Source organism: Podarcis gaigeae (assembly GCF_964106915.1).
Source record: "Podarcis gaigeae genome assembly, chromosome: 2".
Classification (NCBI taxonomy): domain Eukaryota; kingdom Metazoa; phylum Chordata; class Lepidosauria; order Squamata; family Lacertidae; genus Podarcis; species Podarcis gaigeae.
This window is the reverse complement of record NC_139679.1, coordinates 4,320,357-4,340,905: the sequence shown is the minus strand read 5'-3', so window position 1 is coordinate 4,340,905 and position 20,549 is coordinate 4,320,357. Positions and strand designations below refer to the sequence as shown.

At 41.7% G+C, this 20,549-nt stretch overlaps 1 protein-coding gene across 11 annotated transcripts in view; it reads left to right on the top strand.

Annotated features, from left to right (window-relative positions):
- Window positions 1-20,549, top strand: part of R3HDM2 (R3H domain containing 2) — a 143,235-nt gene that overhangs the window by 92,331 nt on the left and 30,355 nt on the right. For 7 of the 11 annotated variants that reach the window (XM_083729170.1, XM_083729168.1, XM_083729165.1 and 4 more), the window contains exons 11-13: window positions 3,637-3,668; window positions 3,776-3,829; window positions 8,811-9,046. In XM_083729170.1, the coding sequence (XP_083585296.1) occupies window positions 3,637-3,668; window positions 3,776-3,829; window positions 8,811-9,046 (322 nt within the window). The remainder of the gene's footprint in view (window positions 1-3,636; window positions 3,669-3,775; window positions 3,830-8,810; window positions 9,047-20,549) is intronic. The other 4 variants (XM_083729163.1, XM_083729162.1, XM_083729167.1 and 1 more) reach the window with 1 other exon arrangement.

Here is a 20,549-nt window from a genome sequence, read left to right as displayed (position 1 = left end):
CCCCCACTCTTGTATAAAGTCTATTGTTTTACTACACCCTTAGACCTCAGATGTTCAACCAAAGCAGGCAAACTCCAATGTAACTCCACATTAACTGGGCCATTGGGAGCCAAAGGGGCCCCCCAGTCTTCTGCTAACACCATCAGACCAAAAAAATCAGTAGCAGGGAGAGCAAGGGGAGAGCAAAAATGAAGGGGCCTGAACTGTCAAGATGGTTAACCTTTCGGTTGTAAACTGCTTGTTCCTTATTTTTAGGGAGTAAAAAGTATCTCCTTTTTAATAGTAATTGGGTGTTTTTAACTATATAAGTTCTATGTAAAAATGTGTGTCTTGAGCTGCATGTATAAATCAAATTACAGATCTCCCTCCCTAGGTCAGTGAGCATACTTACATTTTGGTTGGAGACTAGTTATTGGGGTGGGGGTGGGGAGCAGGAAGCAAAGAGGTAGGGGAAATACCCAATATTTTTATGTCCAGTAGTTTATATCCCAACATGTTTTGGATCCCCCAGGGAATTCCAAAATGCAGAAGCTTAATCTTTTGTCTTGCTGTCTCCCCTTTTACTAGAAAGTAGAGACAGCATAACAAAAGACTGAGCTTCGGCATTTTGAAATTCCCTGAATTATTGTGAAGCAAGCCACCTTAGTCCATGGTGGAATTGATGTCATTCAATAAGAGAATCCAGTTGTCAACATGGGATATAGCTATTGATAATGCTCCTATAAGGGCATTAGAATTAATGAAAAATAAGCTTTGATCAATGAGTTGGTTTACCAACCCCTATACACACACATCATTTTGAATATGGGAAAATTTGGTCAAAAGTTTTATTCCCAGGACCCACCTGTAATTCTGATACAACATAATCCTTTATTTCAAAATAAAAACAGATCATATAATGGAAAGAAAACCATTTATATTACTTTAAAGATTATTATAGTAAGGGACAACCTCTTACAGTAGGAGAGATGCAAATAGGTTTAGAAAATAATAAAATTTCATGGATGTTAGGATATTGTTTAAGATAATTTATTAAAAATAAACAAATAAAAATGATGCCACAAGCAAACAGAATATAAATAGATAGTATAATGACTAAGAGATAAATTTCCCTTTTATACAGAACCCTTATTGAGAACCAATTTTGCCCTCAGCAAAATCTAAAAAGTTGGTGGGAACTAAATTGGGATAAACATTGAGGATAAGTGGAACAATTTATAGGCAAAAAGCACCATATAAAACAGTGTCAGCAACTACTATGGCACTTTCACTCAAAATTGTGCATGGATGGTATTTAACCCTGAGGTGTTAAATTATGCTGAAGAGGATGCCAAGTTATTGGTACATGCTTAACAACAACAACAACAACAACAACAACAACAACAACAACAACAACAACAACTGTATTATTTATATCCTGCCCATCTGGCTAGGTTTCCCCAGCCACACTGTGCAGCTTACAGCACATATAAAACAAAGTAAAATGTTTACAACATTAAAAACTTCCCAATACAGGACTGCATTAAGATGTCTTCTAAAAGTTGTGTAGTTCTTTATCTTCTTAACATCTAATGGGAGAGTGTTCCACAGGGAGGGCGCCACTACTAAGAAGGCTCTCTGCCTGGTTCCCTGTAACTTCACTTTTCGCCATGAGGGAACTGCCAGAAGACCCCTGGAGTGACTGGGCTGCGGCTGTTTAGGTCTTTATAGGTCAACACCAACACTTTGAATTGTGCCCAGAAACATATTGGGAGCCAGTGAAGATCCTTTAGGACTGGTGTTACATGGTCCAGGCGGCTGCTCCCAGTCGCCCATCTATCTGCCACATTCTGTATTGGTCACCTTCAAAGATAGCCCCATGTAGAGCGCATTGCAGTAGTCCAAGTGGGAGATGACTAGAGCATGCACCACTCTGGTGAGACAGTCTGTAGGCAAGTAGTGTCTCAGCTGCCGTACCCGATGGAGCTGGTCAACAGCTAACCTGGACACAGAATTGACCTGTGCCTCCATGGACAGCTGTGAATCCAAAATTACTCCCAGGCTGCACATTTGGTCCTTCAAGGACACAGTTACCCCATTCAGGACCAGGGAGTCCTCCACCTACCCCCTGTCCCCCAAAACAGTACTTCTGCCTTGTCAAGATTCAACTTCAGTCTGTTAGCCGCCATCCATCCTCCAACTGCCTCTAGACACTCACACAAGACATTCGCTGCCTTCACTGGTTCTGATTTAAAAGAGAGGTAGAGTTGGGTATTATCCGCATACTGGTGAACACCCAGCCCAAACCCTTGATGATCTCTCCCAGAAGCTTCATATAGATCAGGGATGTCCATCCGGTCAACCGTGGTTGACAGGTTGATCCCCAGGTGAAAGCGGGGTGGGGAGCATCCGGCTTCACCCCCTCGCTCTGTCCTTCATTTGTTCACAATTGCAAAAACTGAAGACAGAGCTATAGCTGCCGGGCTTACTACCTGGTTAGGGATTTTTTTGCTCGTCCACCCCCCAAAACCGGCAGAACCATTGCTTTCCCCCCTTAAAAAAGCTCAACAACTTTGCCCCCCCCCTTGGGTAGATCACTGCTAGGTTTTTTTTTCTGGGAGTAGATCGTAGTCTCTTGGGAGTTTGACATACCTGATATAGATGTTGAAAAGCATGAGTGAGAGGACAGAGCCCTGAAGCACCCCACAAGTGAGAGCCCAGGGGTCTGAACACTCATCCCCCAAAACCATTTTCTGTACACAGCCCAGGAGGAAGGGGTGGAACCACTGCTTAACAGTGCCCCCAGCTCCGAACTACTCTAGATGGTTCAGAAGGATACCATGGTCAATAGTATCAAAAGCCGCTGAGAGATTCAGCAGAACTAGTAAACTGTGGTGGAAATATCCACAAATGTCCACAAATAGAACTATTTTGGAAGGAAGTTTTTAAAGAGATACCTCAGATTACAGCTCAGACAATCCCATTAACTTCGTTTTTAGCCTTACTTAACTTACATACTTCAGATAAAAACCAATCAAGAAGTAAGGAATTAATTACACATTTATGAACAGTTGCTAGAACAGTAACAGACAGAGCTTGGAAAGCCTTGCAATTAATGAATATTGGCAAACAGCTAAAATGGAAATGTTGTTGCAAAAATTGAAGATTGCAAGGATATAGGAAAAAAGGAGATAATTTTTACACTGTGTGGTATGATTCTATGATTTTATTAAATATGCAAATGAAACAACACATGGATGAGAAATACCTGCAACATATATTACAATATAGTGTAAGCTGGCACTACTCATTAGCTCACTCCTATTATTCTGTGTTTTCCAAGCTGATTGGTTGAAGAATTCATTGAACTGATTTACTGTAATCACTGTAAAACAATATATGCAGTGGCCCATTTTTTCAGCAATGTCATACTTTATGATTTACGTCTGTACAATTTTGTAACAGAAAAAGGTTACAAAAAAAAGAAATTTCTGATGAAGGACCTGATAGATCCAAAACATATTGGATTATAATTTATTGGCTCCTTTCTTTTTGAGTGCCTAGTTGCCCCTTGATTTCAGCTTGCCAGGACAAATATCTTATGAGAGCTGTTCTTTTTGTTTCCATTTCAAATTGTGTGGCGCTGTCTGCTGGTAGTCTGGCCAGAACGGATTCCTGAACGACAGCAGGTTAGTACAACTCATGCATGCATGCTTCCTTCCATCTTCAGCCTTTCTTAAGGGAGAGAGGATCTTGAAACCCCATAACAATGCTTTTCTTTGATGTTAACCAACAGACTCTCCAAAGAAGGCTTTTCTTCTAGCTCTCACAAAAGGCGGCAGATCTTTAGGTACCTCTGTGTGATTTCTTGCATACATTTGTCTTGCAGAGCAAATTCGCACCATGCATGGCTGCTTGTGGAGTCCTTCAAATTGTCTCATCTTTTGTAACATCACTTTGTGTCCAACCTCTCCCACACACATGCAAACACAGATAAAACTAAAACACTGGTGTATTCAAAAGATTGCTGGTGTCCAAGCGCATATACTTAAGAAGTAAGTTCCACTTATTTCATTTTAGCTCACTTTCAAGTAAGTGAGCTTAGAATTGCAGTTTTATGGAGGCTAGGCATGGGGACTGGATGCAAGAATTGAGAATATTTCAATCTGGATCCAGCCATCTTCACCATGCATTGAACCTTTATGAGAATAGAGTCTTGCATAATCTCATGGAACATTTGGCTGTCTTGAATCCAAGGATGGGGAACCTGTGGTCTTCCCAGATGCTGTTAGACCGCAATCCCCATCATCCCTAACTCATGAGCCACAAGTTCTCCATCCTTTTTTTAACCTCGTTGTGAGATTCATTTTCTCTTTGAATTACTTGTGGGTAAATAAAGGCAGGGATGCGGGTGGCGCTGTGGTCTAAACCACAGAGCCTAGGGCTTGCCCATCAGAAGGTTGGTGGTTCGAATCCCCATGACGGGTTGAGCTCCCATTGCTCGGTCCCTGCTCCTGCCAACCTAGCAGTTTGAAAGCACACCAAAAGTGCAAGTACTGGACTTAACGGTCAGGGGTCCTCTTTACCCCTTAAATAATGGCAGCAAGACATTCTATGTTAGCAGAGCGTCTGAATGAGCAATCTTTTATGGGGGGGGGGCGGTAATCAGAGTTTTCCCTAAACTGCATCTGCTTAGACAGAAAAGAGCTCAAGATCTACCTCTTGTCCTCTCCTAATGCTGCAAACTGATAAAAATCGCTTTTCAGTGGGGTAGATATTAAAAAAGATGTGAAAGTTACTTAATTCCACGTTCACCCTTCAGCACAACAATATGTTATCAGGGGCTAGCTTAACATGAAAGTAATTTAAAATGCTCCTAGGTAAAGCAATGTCAGGGCACATTTCTTGATCCGTATCAACAGAGCTCCTACTTTTTTGGCCACAGAACAAGAGGCAATTCAATGCAATATTTTTAAAATCTTAATGATCCCTTGAGGTCGAACTATCCTTATGTAGCATCACTCAGACTGTGCCCCATGGATCAGACTTCCTACTTTGCTGCCCTTAATGTATGTGCAAATCTAACTAAAGCAAGAGCTCAGCACAGATGAGGAGTTCATGTACAGGCACAGCAGCTCCCCTTCAAGTGGAAGGATGCAGCTAAGAACATGCTCCAGGGGATATTGCTCAGCAGACAGCTTAGTGTTGAAATTTTTCTCCCCTCTTCTTCATTTCCAGTTCTGGTGTATAGTGGCTTATATGCAATTTGACATTGTAGGGACAGACATTTCTTCACCTCATACCTTTTCAGCCACCTGGAATCCAACCTAGCCATTTTTTCATCTAAGAAACAAAACCTCATACTCGCGTCATATGTTCTCCCTGATGCACTGTCGTGCCACTAAATTTCCAAATATCTTAAAACACTGTACCATACAATGGTTGGAGATGAAACCAACTAGGCAGGTGTGTGTGTGAGAGACTCTGGACTTAATTTTTATTATTAATAAAATAATTCAGGACCTGCTCCATGATGTAAATATTGTTAAATTGATTGGAGACAGTGCCTAAATTACTGTCATGTACAACATTGCCAAAGAAATCCAACACAGTTACATTTTACTTCAAAAGAGGAAACTTCCCCAAAAGCAGGTGATTGGTAAAAAAGAAGTTGAGAGGAAAAGTAAAGAGTCAGATCTCTTTGGAATGCTTGAGAATTAATAATAATAATTTAATAATCATCATTATACCCCACCCCTCTGGCTGGGTTTCCCGAGCCGCTGTGGGTGGCTTACAACATATCTAAAAACATAATAAAATTGTTCAAAGCAGCAATAATAGAAATTCAGCTAGAATGTATATCCCAATTTAGGAAAAGTACCACTAGGGTCAGGAGGATTCTGGCTTGCTTATCAAGCAGCATCAAGGAAGAAGACTTTAGAAAATGAAAGTCTTGTCCAAATGAGGAGACCAAACCAAGAAAATAACTGAGAAATGCAAGCCGACAGTACAGAATGCAAAAAAAGAATTTGAGGAGCAAATCACTAAATGACAACAAATGCAATTAGAAGTGGGAACTTGGCCAGGGAGGTGGTTGGATCTTTGGAAAACAAGGGAGTAAGAGAGTGCTAAAGTAACTGAATGAATTCTTGCACCTGTCTTCACAGTGGAAGATGTAGGACAGGTCTCTGTGCCTGAACTAACTTTCTATCTAACTAACTCATTATAGGAATCATGTTAAGTGCAAATAAACTAAACTTCCTGTTAACTTGTTCATTCAACTTTTCCTGATCCTACTGAGCCCTTCTGCCCAAGTACTCAATACAGCACTGGGCAAAACCGTGTGTATGTGTCTAGAGGAATGTCACAGTAGTTAACCACGATTCCATCTGTGTTAGCAGGAAGCCAGTCAGGCTGGGAGACAGATATAGGCTGTGGTGTACCTGATATTCATTTACATTATTAGATTTTTTAGCTGCCCTTTACCATAAGGCCCCAGGTGTGTAACAGTAATGAAATATTACAATTATAAAACAATCACCACCACAAAACAAGAAAAGTTTAAAAACAGTTCCACTCCAGGCAGTTTCCCCCCCCCCCTAGAAAAATAGGTGCTGCTACTCACCATGAAGTTGTTCCCATAAGTGCTACACTTTTTAGCAACGGGGGGGGGGGGCAGTACTGCGTACCCTTGAGTACCCCCTGAGGAAAAAAGCACTGTTTCCATATATAAAAACCATTACCAACATTTAAAACTATTCCACATGTTAAAAGAATTAAAATAGTTCTCATACAGATGCAGACTGATACTTAGCCAAAAATACAGAATACGGATGCTGCTGGTGTATCATCCATCCTGCTGCCCAGTAGCCTCCCTGAACTGGCAGATGCAGATTCTGGTGTGGTTTTGTAGAACCCTAGTGTGCTGGTTATGAAGGACTTCACTGTCCATTCACGGAAGCTGTCCTGTTGGAAATCAGTTTAGGACTTCATGGCTGCCATGACAATCAGGGGGTTGTCTTAAGTCATCAGTAGTCCAACACAGAGCGTCGGCCATATATTTAGTCTGATTGTTGTTGTTGTTGTTGTTTTGGTTATGGAATGGGTTGGGAGTGATTCAGTGGTGATCAGAGGGTGTCTTATCACCTTGTTATGGATAGATCACTCCCTTGTGAAGTTTAAGTGACTGGTTCCCTGCAGGGGTGGGGGAGATTTGAGCATGGTCTGCCCCTGCAGACCTATGGAAAATGAAATATTCTTGAATGGTCCGGGGAATTTTCCAGCTGGCATTGCTGCTGCTGTTGTTGAGGCCCTTGCTCTGCTCGTGGCATGGTGAGATGTAGAGAGCCGTCAACGTGATTGTGTCCTCTTTAGGTCCATGGGAGCTGGAAAGCCCCTTGATTTTCTGCGGAGCTCTGGGCTATGAAAAGGACTGGTAGATTGCTAGAACGGAGGTGGTGCAAAACTAGGGACAAATAGGGCCAAGTTAGAGCACATGATCGTGCCTGGAGGAGAGCTCAACACTCCAATCCTGAGAGCACTCTGCTGGCTTCTGGTGAGCTTCTGGGATCAAGTTAACATGTTGGTGCTCATATACAAAGCACAAAATTACTTGGGAGCCAACACTTGAAGAATCACCTCCCTCCATATGTCCCTGCCTGAACACACAGTTTAAAATTAGAGGGAGAAGGGCTCTGTTGTGACTGGCAAAGACAGGGCTTTCTCCGTGGCAGCACCTCATCTCTGGGACTCCCTCCTGGGGAGATTAGGCAGTCCCCTTTCCTGGCCATGTTCAGGCAGAATTTAAAGGCATTTTTATTTGTGCAGTCCTTTGGAAGGGAGTACGGACATCCAAATACCATAGATGTTCAAATATTTGTTTGTTTGTTTGTTTGTTGATTTAATGTTGTTAGCTGCCCATGCCGTCTTTTCAGGAAAGAAGGGAGGGATATAAATTTAGTCACAGAATAAACAAATATAGCCTCAAAGCCAAATACATCATTTACTTTTGAAGTGCTTAGCATGGGGGTCCTTCTGGTTGAGCTGTATTCTCAGAGGACTAGACATCTCTGATCACAGGCATCCCTTTCTGCTCTGCTTACCTATACTGCTCTGTTACTCTGCAATGAAGTAGCTTCCTTCTCTATTATCTATCCTGTTCTTCTGAAATGTTCTACAATTTCCTTTATCTTCTCATGCCAGACAGCCAGCCATTGATGTTTTCTTCTTTCTGCTGGATTCACAGTGGCTTCTATTTTCTCCTTGTCTCATAATGAGAGACAGGTCCCATTTTTGTTTTGAGGCATTTTTGAAAATGATGTGTGCCAGGAGCAGGATAGGTGTGCTACATTGGGGAACTTCCAAATAAATGTATCTCGGAAGGGAAGATCCCACATTTGCTGGGGCCTTAGGCTGCTTGCTCAATGGTTAATCTGGTCCAGGCCTGCTGTTTGAGAGATCCAGTTCGTCTGCTGTCTGATCAGAAAGAGATACCAAGTCCATTCAGATTATTTTCCCTGCCTGATCTGTATCTTAGGAGGTCAATGTGCCTTTTAGATCTCTGTTTCTGGGTAGGCTTTGAGCAGCTACGATACAGACCATTCTACACATATGGCAGCCCACATTGCCAGGAGCTGCCTGTAAAACTCACCAGCCTCCATGCTAATTCATGTGATGGGTGGTATTCGCTGAGCTGGTGCTTCTCAGTGTAGCTACTTGTGCTTGTCTTGTCTGTTCTTCTAACACAAACAAAACAGTGATGCCTTGAATGTCCAGACATTCTGTACCTTTCTAGCTCTCAGTGGCGTTAACCGCTGTAATCTCTGCTGCAGGGGTAACCGGGATGGGCTCAGCCGGGCCTCGGGCAGCCGCCAGAGCAGCATCGAGAGCGATCTGAAGTCACTTGAGCCCAGGCCTTGGAGCAGCACAGACTCAGATGGCTCTACCCGCAATCTACGTCCTCCTGTCACCAAAGCTAGCAGCTTTAGCGGCATTTCCATTTTGACACGAGGAGACAGCATCGGTGGCATCGGCAAAGGAAGCAGTGCCAGCAGGACTATCAGACCAGGTATCACTTCCCTCTTTACTTCCCCCATTCCGTTAGAATGAGAGAAAACCTTGTGGCTTGTGGTGAGTCCATTTTGGGCAATCCAGGATTAAAACTAGTTGTCGCCCAATAAAGAACTGGAGGTTGCTTTCTTGTTGTTAGTGGAGAGATGGACAGGGGCCTCCAGTTCATTCTTTGCTGCACCTGTGCTACTCTGCAACTATATAGACAGAAGACCTGAAAAACATCCTGTGAGAGAGGAGGATAGGGCTCAGTGAGGTATGTGGTCAGCTTGGAGTGGGGTAGCAAATGTGCTAGCAATGAAAACTGGGGAGGAAACAAGAGGAAACAAATTGGTAGCGAAGATTGTCCCATTCCAGAAATAAACCCAATTGACTCTGCAGATTTCTAAGCCCTGGATGCATGCTAATCCTACCTAGTGAGTTCAGTCATCTTCATGTCATTGGGCTCAGTGACAAAACCATTGATTTCAACCAGGTTAGAATTACACCTGGATTTGACAACAAATTGCTTGTGATCCATGTATGATTGTTTCATGATTCCTCCCTTCTAGCCACCATCCCAGGGATTGACCATAAATTAACTTTTGAGTCTGTCAGCAATATATACAGGAGGAAGAACTAATGCCACATGCTGACAGACTCAAAAGTTAATTTATGGTTTTAATGTTGTATGCTTTTGTTTTGTAAGCCACTTGGTGGCTTTGGTGAAAAGCGAAATGTAAAAAGATCCTATAGGCAAAGTTGCAAAGGCAAGGCCAATGAAGTGCAATTCTAGTTTTAGTTCTCATGTTTCCTAACTTGATTGTTCCTCTGCATAATGATGTATTTTTTATTTAACTAACTGCAGAAATGAGACTCCTTTTTATGAAGGCAGCCAAAACACTTTGGAGTTTAATTAAATGATAATTGCACCTTATTGACCCTGCCTCTTGCGTTCTTTCTTATTTTCAGAACTTAGGAAGACTGAGAAATGTAATAATTTTGATATGGGCCAGAATGATAAAACTAAAAGCTTCAAGACCATTTGCTTTCCCCTTCCAGCCATTCATCAAAGCCCCATCTAAGTTTGTTGCTAGTTGTAATTTCCTCATAGTTCCCCACATGTGCTTTTAAAATTTCACTTTATGGATGTTTATGCTGCATTCTCTCTTAACCAAAGTGACAGTCAAAGCAGCAGTTTTCTTTCTCTAAAGAGTTGGCACTGCTGTTGCGGCCTCTATCCCTCTTCATCCTGAGTTCTTGAATTGCCCATAAACCGTTCTGTTTTATATACTGGCTGCAAAGCCAATCCGCAAAAGTAAGAAAGAGGAAAAGCCCTTTGATTTTAATGGAGTGTAGAATGAATGTGCACCCCAGCAGCAGTCAGCAGGGTGCCACAGGGAGGGCAGCATTGTTTGCCTAGCTTTCCATTGCTGAACATTGCTGCCCCTTACCAAAAGGGGAAGGATCAATTTGCTGGGAGCTTAGTGTGGTGCAAATGTGGCAGCAGAGCCAATCTGATGCTCCTGTCACTGTTGACTCCTTGCCCCCTCCCTCTCTCAGTAAGCGGCAGCAATGCTCTGTGATGCCCCACCAATTGCTGTTGTACACCCCTTGGCTTGATCTTGTATAGGATGTCTAGGTCACCTCTGTAAATGGACACTTGCTACCAAGGAGCCTTCTGTTGCCTTTGAGATTTGGGAGGTCTGGTACTCCCGTTCAAGGCTTGATGGCACTGCAACCAGTTTGTTTTAGGGAAAGCACTTCTGTGCAGTGTGTGTGTGTGTGTGTGTGTGTGTGTGACACTTTCAAGTCAGGTTAGGTTGCCACTATGGCAAGTATATCTCTCCTTTGCCCATTCATCAGTATTGGGATGCTGTAACTAATGGATTTTCAAATTCTGTACACTCAATGAGACAGATGCACACATGTTGATATGCAGATGAGTTGCAGAATTTTTCCTCGCAGTGATGCTTTTCTACATAGAACAATTCATAGAACAGGTCGCAGTGTATACTCCTTTTTTACACAGCTGCTTTGTATGTGACAGTCACAGGGTGTGCGTGTGTGTGCAGAAAGGCAGTAGCTTTAGAGAGTATTATTGTAGTACCTCTCAAGTGATGACATCAAGCCATGCTACAAGTCTCCTCAGTGTTGGTGAGTGCTAACTGGACACATGTGTTTTGCATGAGTCTGTCAAGGAGCTATGCCTTCCATAAGCAACTCATGTGAATAGTCCAGGTTCTTTTTCCATCAGTGGCAGTTGCACTCAACAAGAAAGACGGCTAAGGCTGTATTAGTAACTGTGGCCCTGCATAATTCTCCTGGGTTGGTGAGGAATTCAGTCTGCACCCTCAATTCTTAGGTTCTCCTGTTCTTTTAGTTAGTGCACATTTCAATAATAACTATAGATTGTTCCCATCTTGAGGCAACTCTCAGGCCAATAAATCAAGAGAAATGCAAAAGTTATGTGGACCTTGGAAAAGAAAATTATTGACAAAATGAGCTGTTAGTCCCTTAATACTATAAATTGGGTGGGGGGAAAGTGATTTTGAAACTAGCATTTCCACACTATCATAATGGGGAAAACTAAGCAAAGGGAGATGGAGTGCACCTACTGAAAATGAAAGAGTAAGATTTACCATTTATATTGAATACTGGTGTTTTGATGGATAGTGGTCAGGATGAGGCAATACAAGAACAAGAAGAAAGCTGTAGTAGAAGGTTTCCACCAGCAGTTTCCATCAGCTTTGCATGCAGAAGGTCCCAGGTTCAATCCCCCAACAAGTCAGAGTAGACCCAGGATAGATTCCTGTCTGAAGCCCTGGAGAGCTATTTCCTCTCATTACAGATAAAGCAGAGCTAGATGAATCAATGATAGAAACTGGTTTCACTCTTCCTAGTGACGAACAACTGGATTTTCTGGAAAATTGAGTTTCATGACTTTTCTGTCTTGAAAAAATGCAACAAAATGGTGAGAGTTGCCCGTCCAAAATGTTGTATTTCCCTTCTAAGTTTTTGTGTCATTCATGAAACATATTAGCTGATTGAAGGCTTGACAGACATGGCTAAACATAGCACTCTTGAATTCTCTTTTTTATATATAATTTTATTTATAATTTTCATTTATTTACATTTCAACAATAGTTCAACAATAATTCTAACATTTCAAACTTCAACTTCCTTCCTCCTCTTTCTGTGGTTCCTTAAATTTATTTTCATCATTCCCTGCATATTCCAAATTATCTTGACTTATTCTTTTATTCATCTCTTCTCATATATGTTTTTGAAGCTGCAAGCTATAACAATAATCCTGCCAATGTTTTAATCTGTTTATAGTTTGTAAATAATCAATAAACCATTTCCATTCCCTTATAAAAAGTTTGTTGTCCTGATTTCTTATTCTTCTGGTAAGTTTTGCCATTTCTGCATAATCCATTCTGTAGCCATTCTTCTCTCGTCAGGACTACTACTTCTTTCCATTTGGGGGCAAATAACATTCCTGCAGCTGTAGCTGCATACATAAATTTCGGTACTGTTTAGGTAGTTTTGATCCTATAATTCCCAAGAGAAAATGCCACAAAATGGTGAGAGTTGCCGGTCCAAAACGTTGTATTTACCTTCAAAGTTTTTGTGTCATTCATGAAAAATATCAGCTGATTTGAGGCTTGACAGGAGTGGCTAAACATAGCACTCTTGAATTCTCATTCATGCCCAGATCTGAATGTACCATCAGTTGAACTGTGTTGTATTGAACTTCCTGTATTGCACCACTGACATTATCCAAGTGTTGTTGTTGTTTTTGATTGGTGGAATTTATTCCCTCCCAAACTCTTCAAAATTACTTGGTTCCACTTTTGTTTTCCCACCATTCCATATAACATGTGAGTACTTTAACCCAGCACACCCCATTCCCTCAGAATTCTGTGCTGGGAGGATAATTTCCTAAGTTAATTTGTTAAGTTGTCAAGATCTGAGTTTCCAAATAACTTTAATTTTGTGCGTGAGCTTTGTCCAGGGAATAAAAAGAGGGAAGGATATGGAGGGGGCCCTGAGCCTTTTCCACTACAGCCTCCCTTCCGCCTGCCATGGACACTGCAGCCCCACTTCCCCAGCTACTGTAAATGTTGCTCCATCTCTCTGACTTCTGAGATGTCATCAGATAATACGGATTATTATTTTTTATTAGCTGTATAATCCAGTGACTAAAGGAGAGGGAGAAAGCAGGCAGAAATTCTTAGGATGTTGAATTGATCACCTTGCAGTTAGCCCAAAAATACAGCTCTCTGCTTATACATCTTAATTATATGAAAAACATATTGTTCTATTTTCCCAGTCAAGTCGGCATGGAAGGAATTGCAGTCTCCAGGCTCCCTTCTGTTACTCCGCAGCATCACCAAGTCATCTTCCTCTACACAGAGGGTGGATGATGGCTTTACAGATGTACTAATTATTCTTCTTTTGCCCAGGAATTGGAATAATATCAATAAAGGGGTGGGTGTGGAACACAGCAGCGTTATGTCTCCTCTCTCACTGTTGGGAATGATTCATATCCAACCATCCATGTACTCACCCTGTTTACAAGTATCTTCCAGTTGAACTTCAGGGACAGGCACTGAAATGCCCGTATTTATTTCTCCTGCCTCTATCCATTGTTGCTTGCTCACCGTCACAATTCTTCCCCCTCCTTTGCTATGACAGTGTATTTTGGTACAGTGGTACCTCACAAGACGAATGCCTCGCAAGATGGAAAACTTGCAAGAAGAAAGAGTTTTCCGTTTTTCGAGGTGCTTCGCCAGACGAATTTCCCTATGGGCTTGCTTCGCAAGAAGAAAGCCCATAGGGAAATCTCCGGGGACCTCTTTTAAAATGCTGGCGGTCGGGAGCAAAGACTTTCACCCACCGCCGGCCTTCAGAAGAGGTCCTGGACCTCTTCTGAAGGCCGGCGGGGGGCAAAAGTCTTTGCTCCCCCCCGCCTGCCTTCCCGGGACATCGGGACAACAGAGGCTTCGCTGCCGCCCACCAGCATTTTAAAATCGCCCGGGACAGCGGAGAAGTCTCCGCTGTCCCGAGGGCTTTTAAAATACTGGGGGTGGGCAGCGAAGGCTTTGCTGCCGCCCGCCAGCATTTTAAGATCGCCCCGGGACAGCTGATAAGTCTCCGCTGTCCCGGGGGCTTTTAAAATGCTGGCGGTCGGCAGCAAAGCCCTCCTGTCCCCGGAGCTTGCGGGGCGGGAGGTGGGGAGAAGGGCTTTTCTTCCCACCTTCCCACCGCCAGCCTTCTGAAGGCTGGCGGTGGGAAGAAAAGCCCTTGTCCCCCCCCCCCAGCCTTCAGAAGAGGTCGGAGGACAGACTGTCCCCGGACCTGGTCTGAAGGCGGTTTCCATAGGAACGCATTGATTGATTTTCAATGCATTCCTATGGGAAACCGTGCTTCGCAAGACAAAAAACTCGCAAGAAGAAAAAACTCGCGGAACGAATTAATTTCGTCTTGCGAGGTACCACTGTATAAGTGAAACTGGACAAAGATCTGGTTATTCAGGGGTTTTGTTTAGGTGGTTTTGTTGGTTTTTGTTGTTGCTGTTATTGATAGGATTTTTTTTGTATATTTATATCTTATGATTTATGTGGAATTTGTTTAAGATTTCTTGTGTACTTCTTGATGTGTTTTATTTATTGCTTGTGACTACTTTTATAATTATGTAAATCTTTTCATATTGTAAGCTGCCTTGAGCATGGCTTCAATTACGGAAAGGCAGCATACAGATAAAATGATGGTGGTGTTGATGATTACAAAGGATATCTCTTGAGGTCAAAGTGCTAGATATCTGGCCTTGGGAGAGAAGCAGGCAGGGGGGGAATCAAGTCACATCTGAATAGTGCCATTTTCAGGTCACTTCATTTTTATTTTATTTTTTCTTGTCATTACTCTTGTCTCTCATTTGTTCCAATGCCCTTTCCCCTCCCCTGCACACCTGCAGTACATGCAGTACAAAGAGCAGCAGCAGATGAATAAAACATGCAGTATGTTGCTGTAAGATTGCTCATAAGTAAGAGCATTGGTTTGTCTTCCTTGGTGGTAAATCCAAATAGAGGAGAGAAAATATGATAGCCATCTTCTAGTATCTAAAGGGCTGTCACATGGAAGGTGGAGCAAGCTTGTTTTCTCCTGCTCCAGAAGGTAGGACTCAGATGGCTTCAAGTTATAAGAAAGGAGATTCTGACTAACCATCAGGAAGAATTTCCTGATAGTAAGAGCTGTTTGAAAATGGAACAGTCTCCCTCGGGAGGCTGTGGGCTCTCCTTCCTTGGAAGTTTTTAAGCAGAAGTTGGATGGCCACCTGCCAGGGATGCTTTAGCTGAGATTCCTGCATTGCAGGGGGCTGGACTCTCAAGGTCCCTTCTACTTGGGATGTATATGGGAAGGCTAAGGCTGCTTCAGACATAATGGTTTTAGAATATCTCTATTATACAAAACAATGTACATGTGACAAAATAATGTACAGAATACAGAACAGACACATACTGAGCATACATGCCACAATGAATCCCCAGCTAGCCATGATGCCCTGCAATTTGTATCCATGTAGGAAAACATGGATACATTTTCCCAATCTATTATGTGAATTAGCCTCTAGCTATATAACAACTTCCTGAGACAAAACCCAGAAGTGAGGCCTTTATTGAGGACCTGAACCAGATGGCAATTGCATCAGCTGTTCTTGGCATTCTCCAGGAGCTAAAGCATGTACAGATAGACACTTAATGCAGCTACCCTTTCCAAGTTTGCCACAAAGCAGAGCAATTAACCAGTGTTCTTTATACTTCTAGTTTCCCTTTGTGCCACAAATATTCTTCATTTTTTTTTTAAAACATTTTTTTATTGCTTTTTTAAAAGTATAGAAATACAGAAAAAAGAATAAAGAGTGGCTATAAGAAAGAGAGATATAAATAACAAATTTCCATATTCTTTTTCCATCTAACCTATAGGACTTCCCCACATCCTCCGAACCCTGCGTTCTCTGTCTTATAAAGCATCAGCAATTTGTTAACTTATTTCAAAACTTATTGTAACTTCCATTTTATCATGTTCCCTATTTTCAATTTTACTGTCACTCAATTCTTATATGTTTTATATTAAACACAATAAAATTATTTCATTATTTTACCTCTGAATTCTTGTGTCCTAATTTTCATTCCAATAACTTACATTTGCTGAAGCTAGAATTTCCTGAAAGGTGCATTTTTTTTTAACATTCATACAACTTATAGTGTTTTTTCAAATAGTCCTTAAACTTTTCCCAATCCTCCTCAGTTGTTTCTTCTCCCGCGTCTCGGATTCTGCCAGTCATTTCAGCCAATTCCATATAGTCCATCAACTGCGATTGCCATTCCTCCAGCGTGGGTAAATCTTGTGTCTTCCAGTATTTTGCAATCAGGATCCTTGCTGCTGTGGTAGCATACATAAAAAAGATTCTATCCTTCTTAAGCACTCTCTGGTCCACCATGCCCAGAAGGAAGGCCTCCGGTTTTTTAGGTAAGGTAAATCTCAATACCTTTTTTAGTTCATTATGGATCATTTCCCAGAAGGCCTTCACTTTCGGGCAGGTCCACCAGAGATGAAAGAATGTCCCTTCCGCCTCTCCACATTTCCAACATTTATTGTCAGACAGATGATATATCTTGGCTAACTTGACTGGGGTCATGTACCACCGGTATACCATTTTCATAATATTTTCCTTCAAGGCAGTACATGCCGTGAATTTCAAACCGGTGTTCCATAACCTTTCCCAGTCTGCAAACATAATGTTGTGCCCCACATCCTGAGCCCATTTTATCATAGCGGATTTGACTGTCTCATCCTGTGTATTCCACTTAAGCAGCAAGTTATACATTCTCGAAAGTAGTTTACTTTTTGGCTCTAACAATTCAGTCTCTAGTTTCGATTTTTCCACCTGGAATCCAACTTTTTTATCTATTTTAAATACCTCTTGAATTTGCGCATAGTGCAACCAATCTCGTACCTTAGTTTTCAATTTCTCCAAACTTAGCAACCTCCAATTGTCTCCAGTTTTTTCAATTATTTCCCAATATTTAGGCCAGTGGGCCTCCATGTTGGGTCTCTTACGTGCCTTGGCCTCCACCGGTGAGAGCCATCTCGGAGTTTTACTCTCCAATAAGTCTTTGTATTTTATCCAGACCCTCCAAATTGCTCTTCTGACAATATGGTTTTTAAACAATTTGTGCACTTTGGCCTTGTCATACCACAAATATGCATGCCACCCAAACGCATTGTCAAACCCTTCCAGATCCAGGACATCAGTGTTCTCCAATAAAATCCAATCTTTCAACCAGCAGAAGGCTGCAGATTCATAATATAGCCTCAAGTCTGGCAGGGCAAATCCCCCTCTTTCTTTCGCATCAGTTAATATTTTAAACTTTATTCGGGGCTTTTTGCCCTGCCAAACAAACTTAGAAATATCCTTCTGCCACTTTCCAAAACATTCCACCTTGTCCACGATCTGTAGGGCCTGAAACAAAAATAACATTTTCGGCAATACATTCATCTTTACAGCAGCTATTCGGCCTAACAAGGAAAGTTTCAGTCTTGACCATATATCCAAGTCTCTTTTGATTTCTGACCAGCATTTCTCATAATTATCTTTAAACAAATTCAAATTTTTGGAGGTCAAGTACACCCCTAGGTATTTTACTTTTTTAACCACATTCAACTCCGTTTCTTTGGAGAACTCATCTGTTTCTGTAGCTGTCAAATTTTTTGCTAAAACCTTGGTTTTTTGCTTATTTAACTTAAACCCCGCCACCCGACCAAAATCAGAAATTAATTCTAACACTCTTTTAGTGCTGGAGACTGGTTCCTGAAGTGTTAATACCAAGTCATCTGCAAATGCTTTCAATTTATATTGTTTCACTCCGACCTCAATTCCCTGGACCAACCGGTCCTTTCTAATCATATTTAGCAACACCTCCAGGACTGAAATAAACAATAGGGGGGATAAAGGGCACCCCTGGCGTGTCCCTTTTTCAATTTTAAACTCCTCTGTCACCACATTGTTTACTATCAATTTAGCTTTTTGTTCTGTGTAGATTGCTTCTATACCATTTTCGAACCCCCGCCCCACTCCCATCCCTTCCAAATTTTTCTTCATAAACATCCAAGAAATATTATCAAAGGCCTTCTCTGCATCGACAAAAATCAAAACCGCTCTGGTATTCAGATTTGTTTGTAGAAGTTCCAAAATGTCAATAATGTTTCTTGTGTTATCAAACAAATGCCTACCAGGGAGAAAGCCAGCCTGGTCTTTATGAATCACTTCATTTAGTACTTTTTTAAGTCTATTTGCCAAAATATCTGCAAAAATTTTGTAATCCACATTTAGGAGTGAGATGGGGCGGTAGTTCTTAAGTTGGGTCTTTTCAGTCTCTAATTTAGGTACCAATGTGATGAAAGCTTCTTTCCACGTTTCCGGTGCCCTCCCTCCCTCCATTATCTGATTGCAAACCTCCATCAAAGGTTGTATCAAATAGTCCTTTAAAACTTTATAATATTTGGAGGTTAAGCCGTCCGGGCCTGGGGACTTGCCAAGTTGGAGGTTTTGAATGGCACTTTCAATTTCTTGCTGTGTAATATTACAGTTCAGGTTTGTTCTCATTTCCAGGGGTATTTTTTGTAATCCATTGGTTTTTAGAAATTGATCCACCTCTGAGGCTTTTTGCGGCCCTTGTGTATAAAGTTCTTTGAAGTACCTCTGGAAACACTTTCTGATTTCCTCGGGTTTCTGAACCATTCTCCCTTCGATCTCTAGATTTGTAACCGTATTAAGCTTTTGTCTCTTTTTCAACTGCCAGGCTAGCAGTTTCCCACACTTATTCGCCGATTCGAAGGATCTTTGTTTCATTTGTTTAATTTTCCATTCCACCTCTTGATTTATCAGTTTTGAATATTGCGCCTGGAAGAATTTCACTTCTCTTAACACGTCCTTCAACTTAGGCCTAGATCTTAATTTTTTCTCACCTTCTCTTATTCTCTCCAATATCTTCTCCTTCTTTTCATTCCAGAGCCTTTTCTTAATCGTGTTTTGTTGTATTAGAAACCCTCTCATGACTGCCTTACTTGCGTCCCAGATTGTTCTTTTTTCCACAGTAGTATTCAAGTTTATCTCAAAATAGTCCTTTAGAGTTTTTTGGGCCTTCTTGACAATCTCCTGATCTCTTAGAATAGTGTCATTCATTTTCCATCTAAAGGATCCGGTTGTATTTAGTCTCAATTCCACTTTCAAAGCATTATGGTCGGAGCAGGTTTTTGGGCAGATTTCCACTTTTCTAGTCTTAGGTGCCAGTCCTCTAGTTGTCCAGATTTGGTCGATTCGTGTCCATGTCAGATGAGCTTCAGAAAAGAAAGTCCCTTCTTTCCCTAGAGGGTTCTTAACCCTCCAAATGTCTACTAAGTCCATATTGTCTGTCATTTCAAAAAATGTTTTGGGTAGTCTGCCGTCTTTCGATATGTTAGCACTTTGTGACTTATCCATATGTACAGACACGACCCCATTCATATCACCCAGCATAATGATGTTGCTATAGTCCAAATAATCCAGCATGGTCTCATGCAGCTTCCTGAAGAATTCCGACTTTCCCTCATTTGGAGCATATATTCCTAATATCAAAATTTTTTCTCCTTGCGTCTGTATTTCAATCGCCAAAATTCGGCCATATTCATCTTTGAATAAAAATTTCGGTGACAGGCTCTCCTTTGCGTAAATCACCACTCCTCTCTTCTTAACTTTGTCTGAAGAAATAAATTCTTGGCCTAGTCTTTTGTTAATTAACACTTTTCTATGGAGCCTTGTCACATGTGTTTCCTGTAGGCAGATAACGTCCAATTGTTCCTTTTTCAAAATGTGAAAGACTTTCCTTCTTTTTTCCGGGGAGTTTCCGCCATTTATATTCCAACTAAGAAGCTGCAGAGACATCCTGAATCAGTTGACGGGTTCTACAATGGGGTATCTAAGCTTCCTCCCGATCCCGGGGGAGGTAATGCTGGTCCTGGTCCTGGTGGTATAACTCTTGGAGATGGTCCCGGTGGTGGTGGAGGCCAAGAAGCTGCGGCTCCTTTTTGCAGGTCCTCCTCGTGGTCGTGTAGGAACTTCTGCTGGTCTTCAGGTGATTTAATCTTTATTTTCCTTCCTTTGTAAGTAAATGAAAGTCCTTGTGGAAACTCCCACCTGTAAGGAATTCCGTTATGTCTCAACAATTTGGTCAAATCTATATAGGTAGTCCTAAGTTCCAAGAGATATTTGGGTATATCTCTGTAAATTTCGGCCCTTTTACCTTCTACCTCCAAAGATTTCTTAAAATGTAGGCCTAGTATCTTATCCCTTTCTTCTCTTGATCTCAGAGCAACCAAACAGTCTCTGGGCTTGTCTTTCTTTACTGATTTTCCCAGTCTAAAGGCTGTCACAATTTTAAAGTCCTTTTCTTCCTCAATTCCCCAGAATTTGGTGA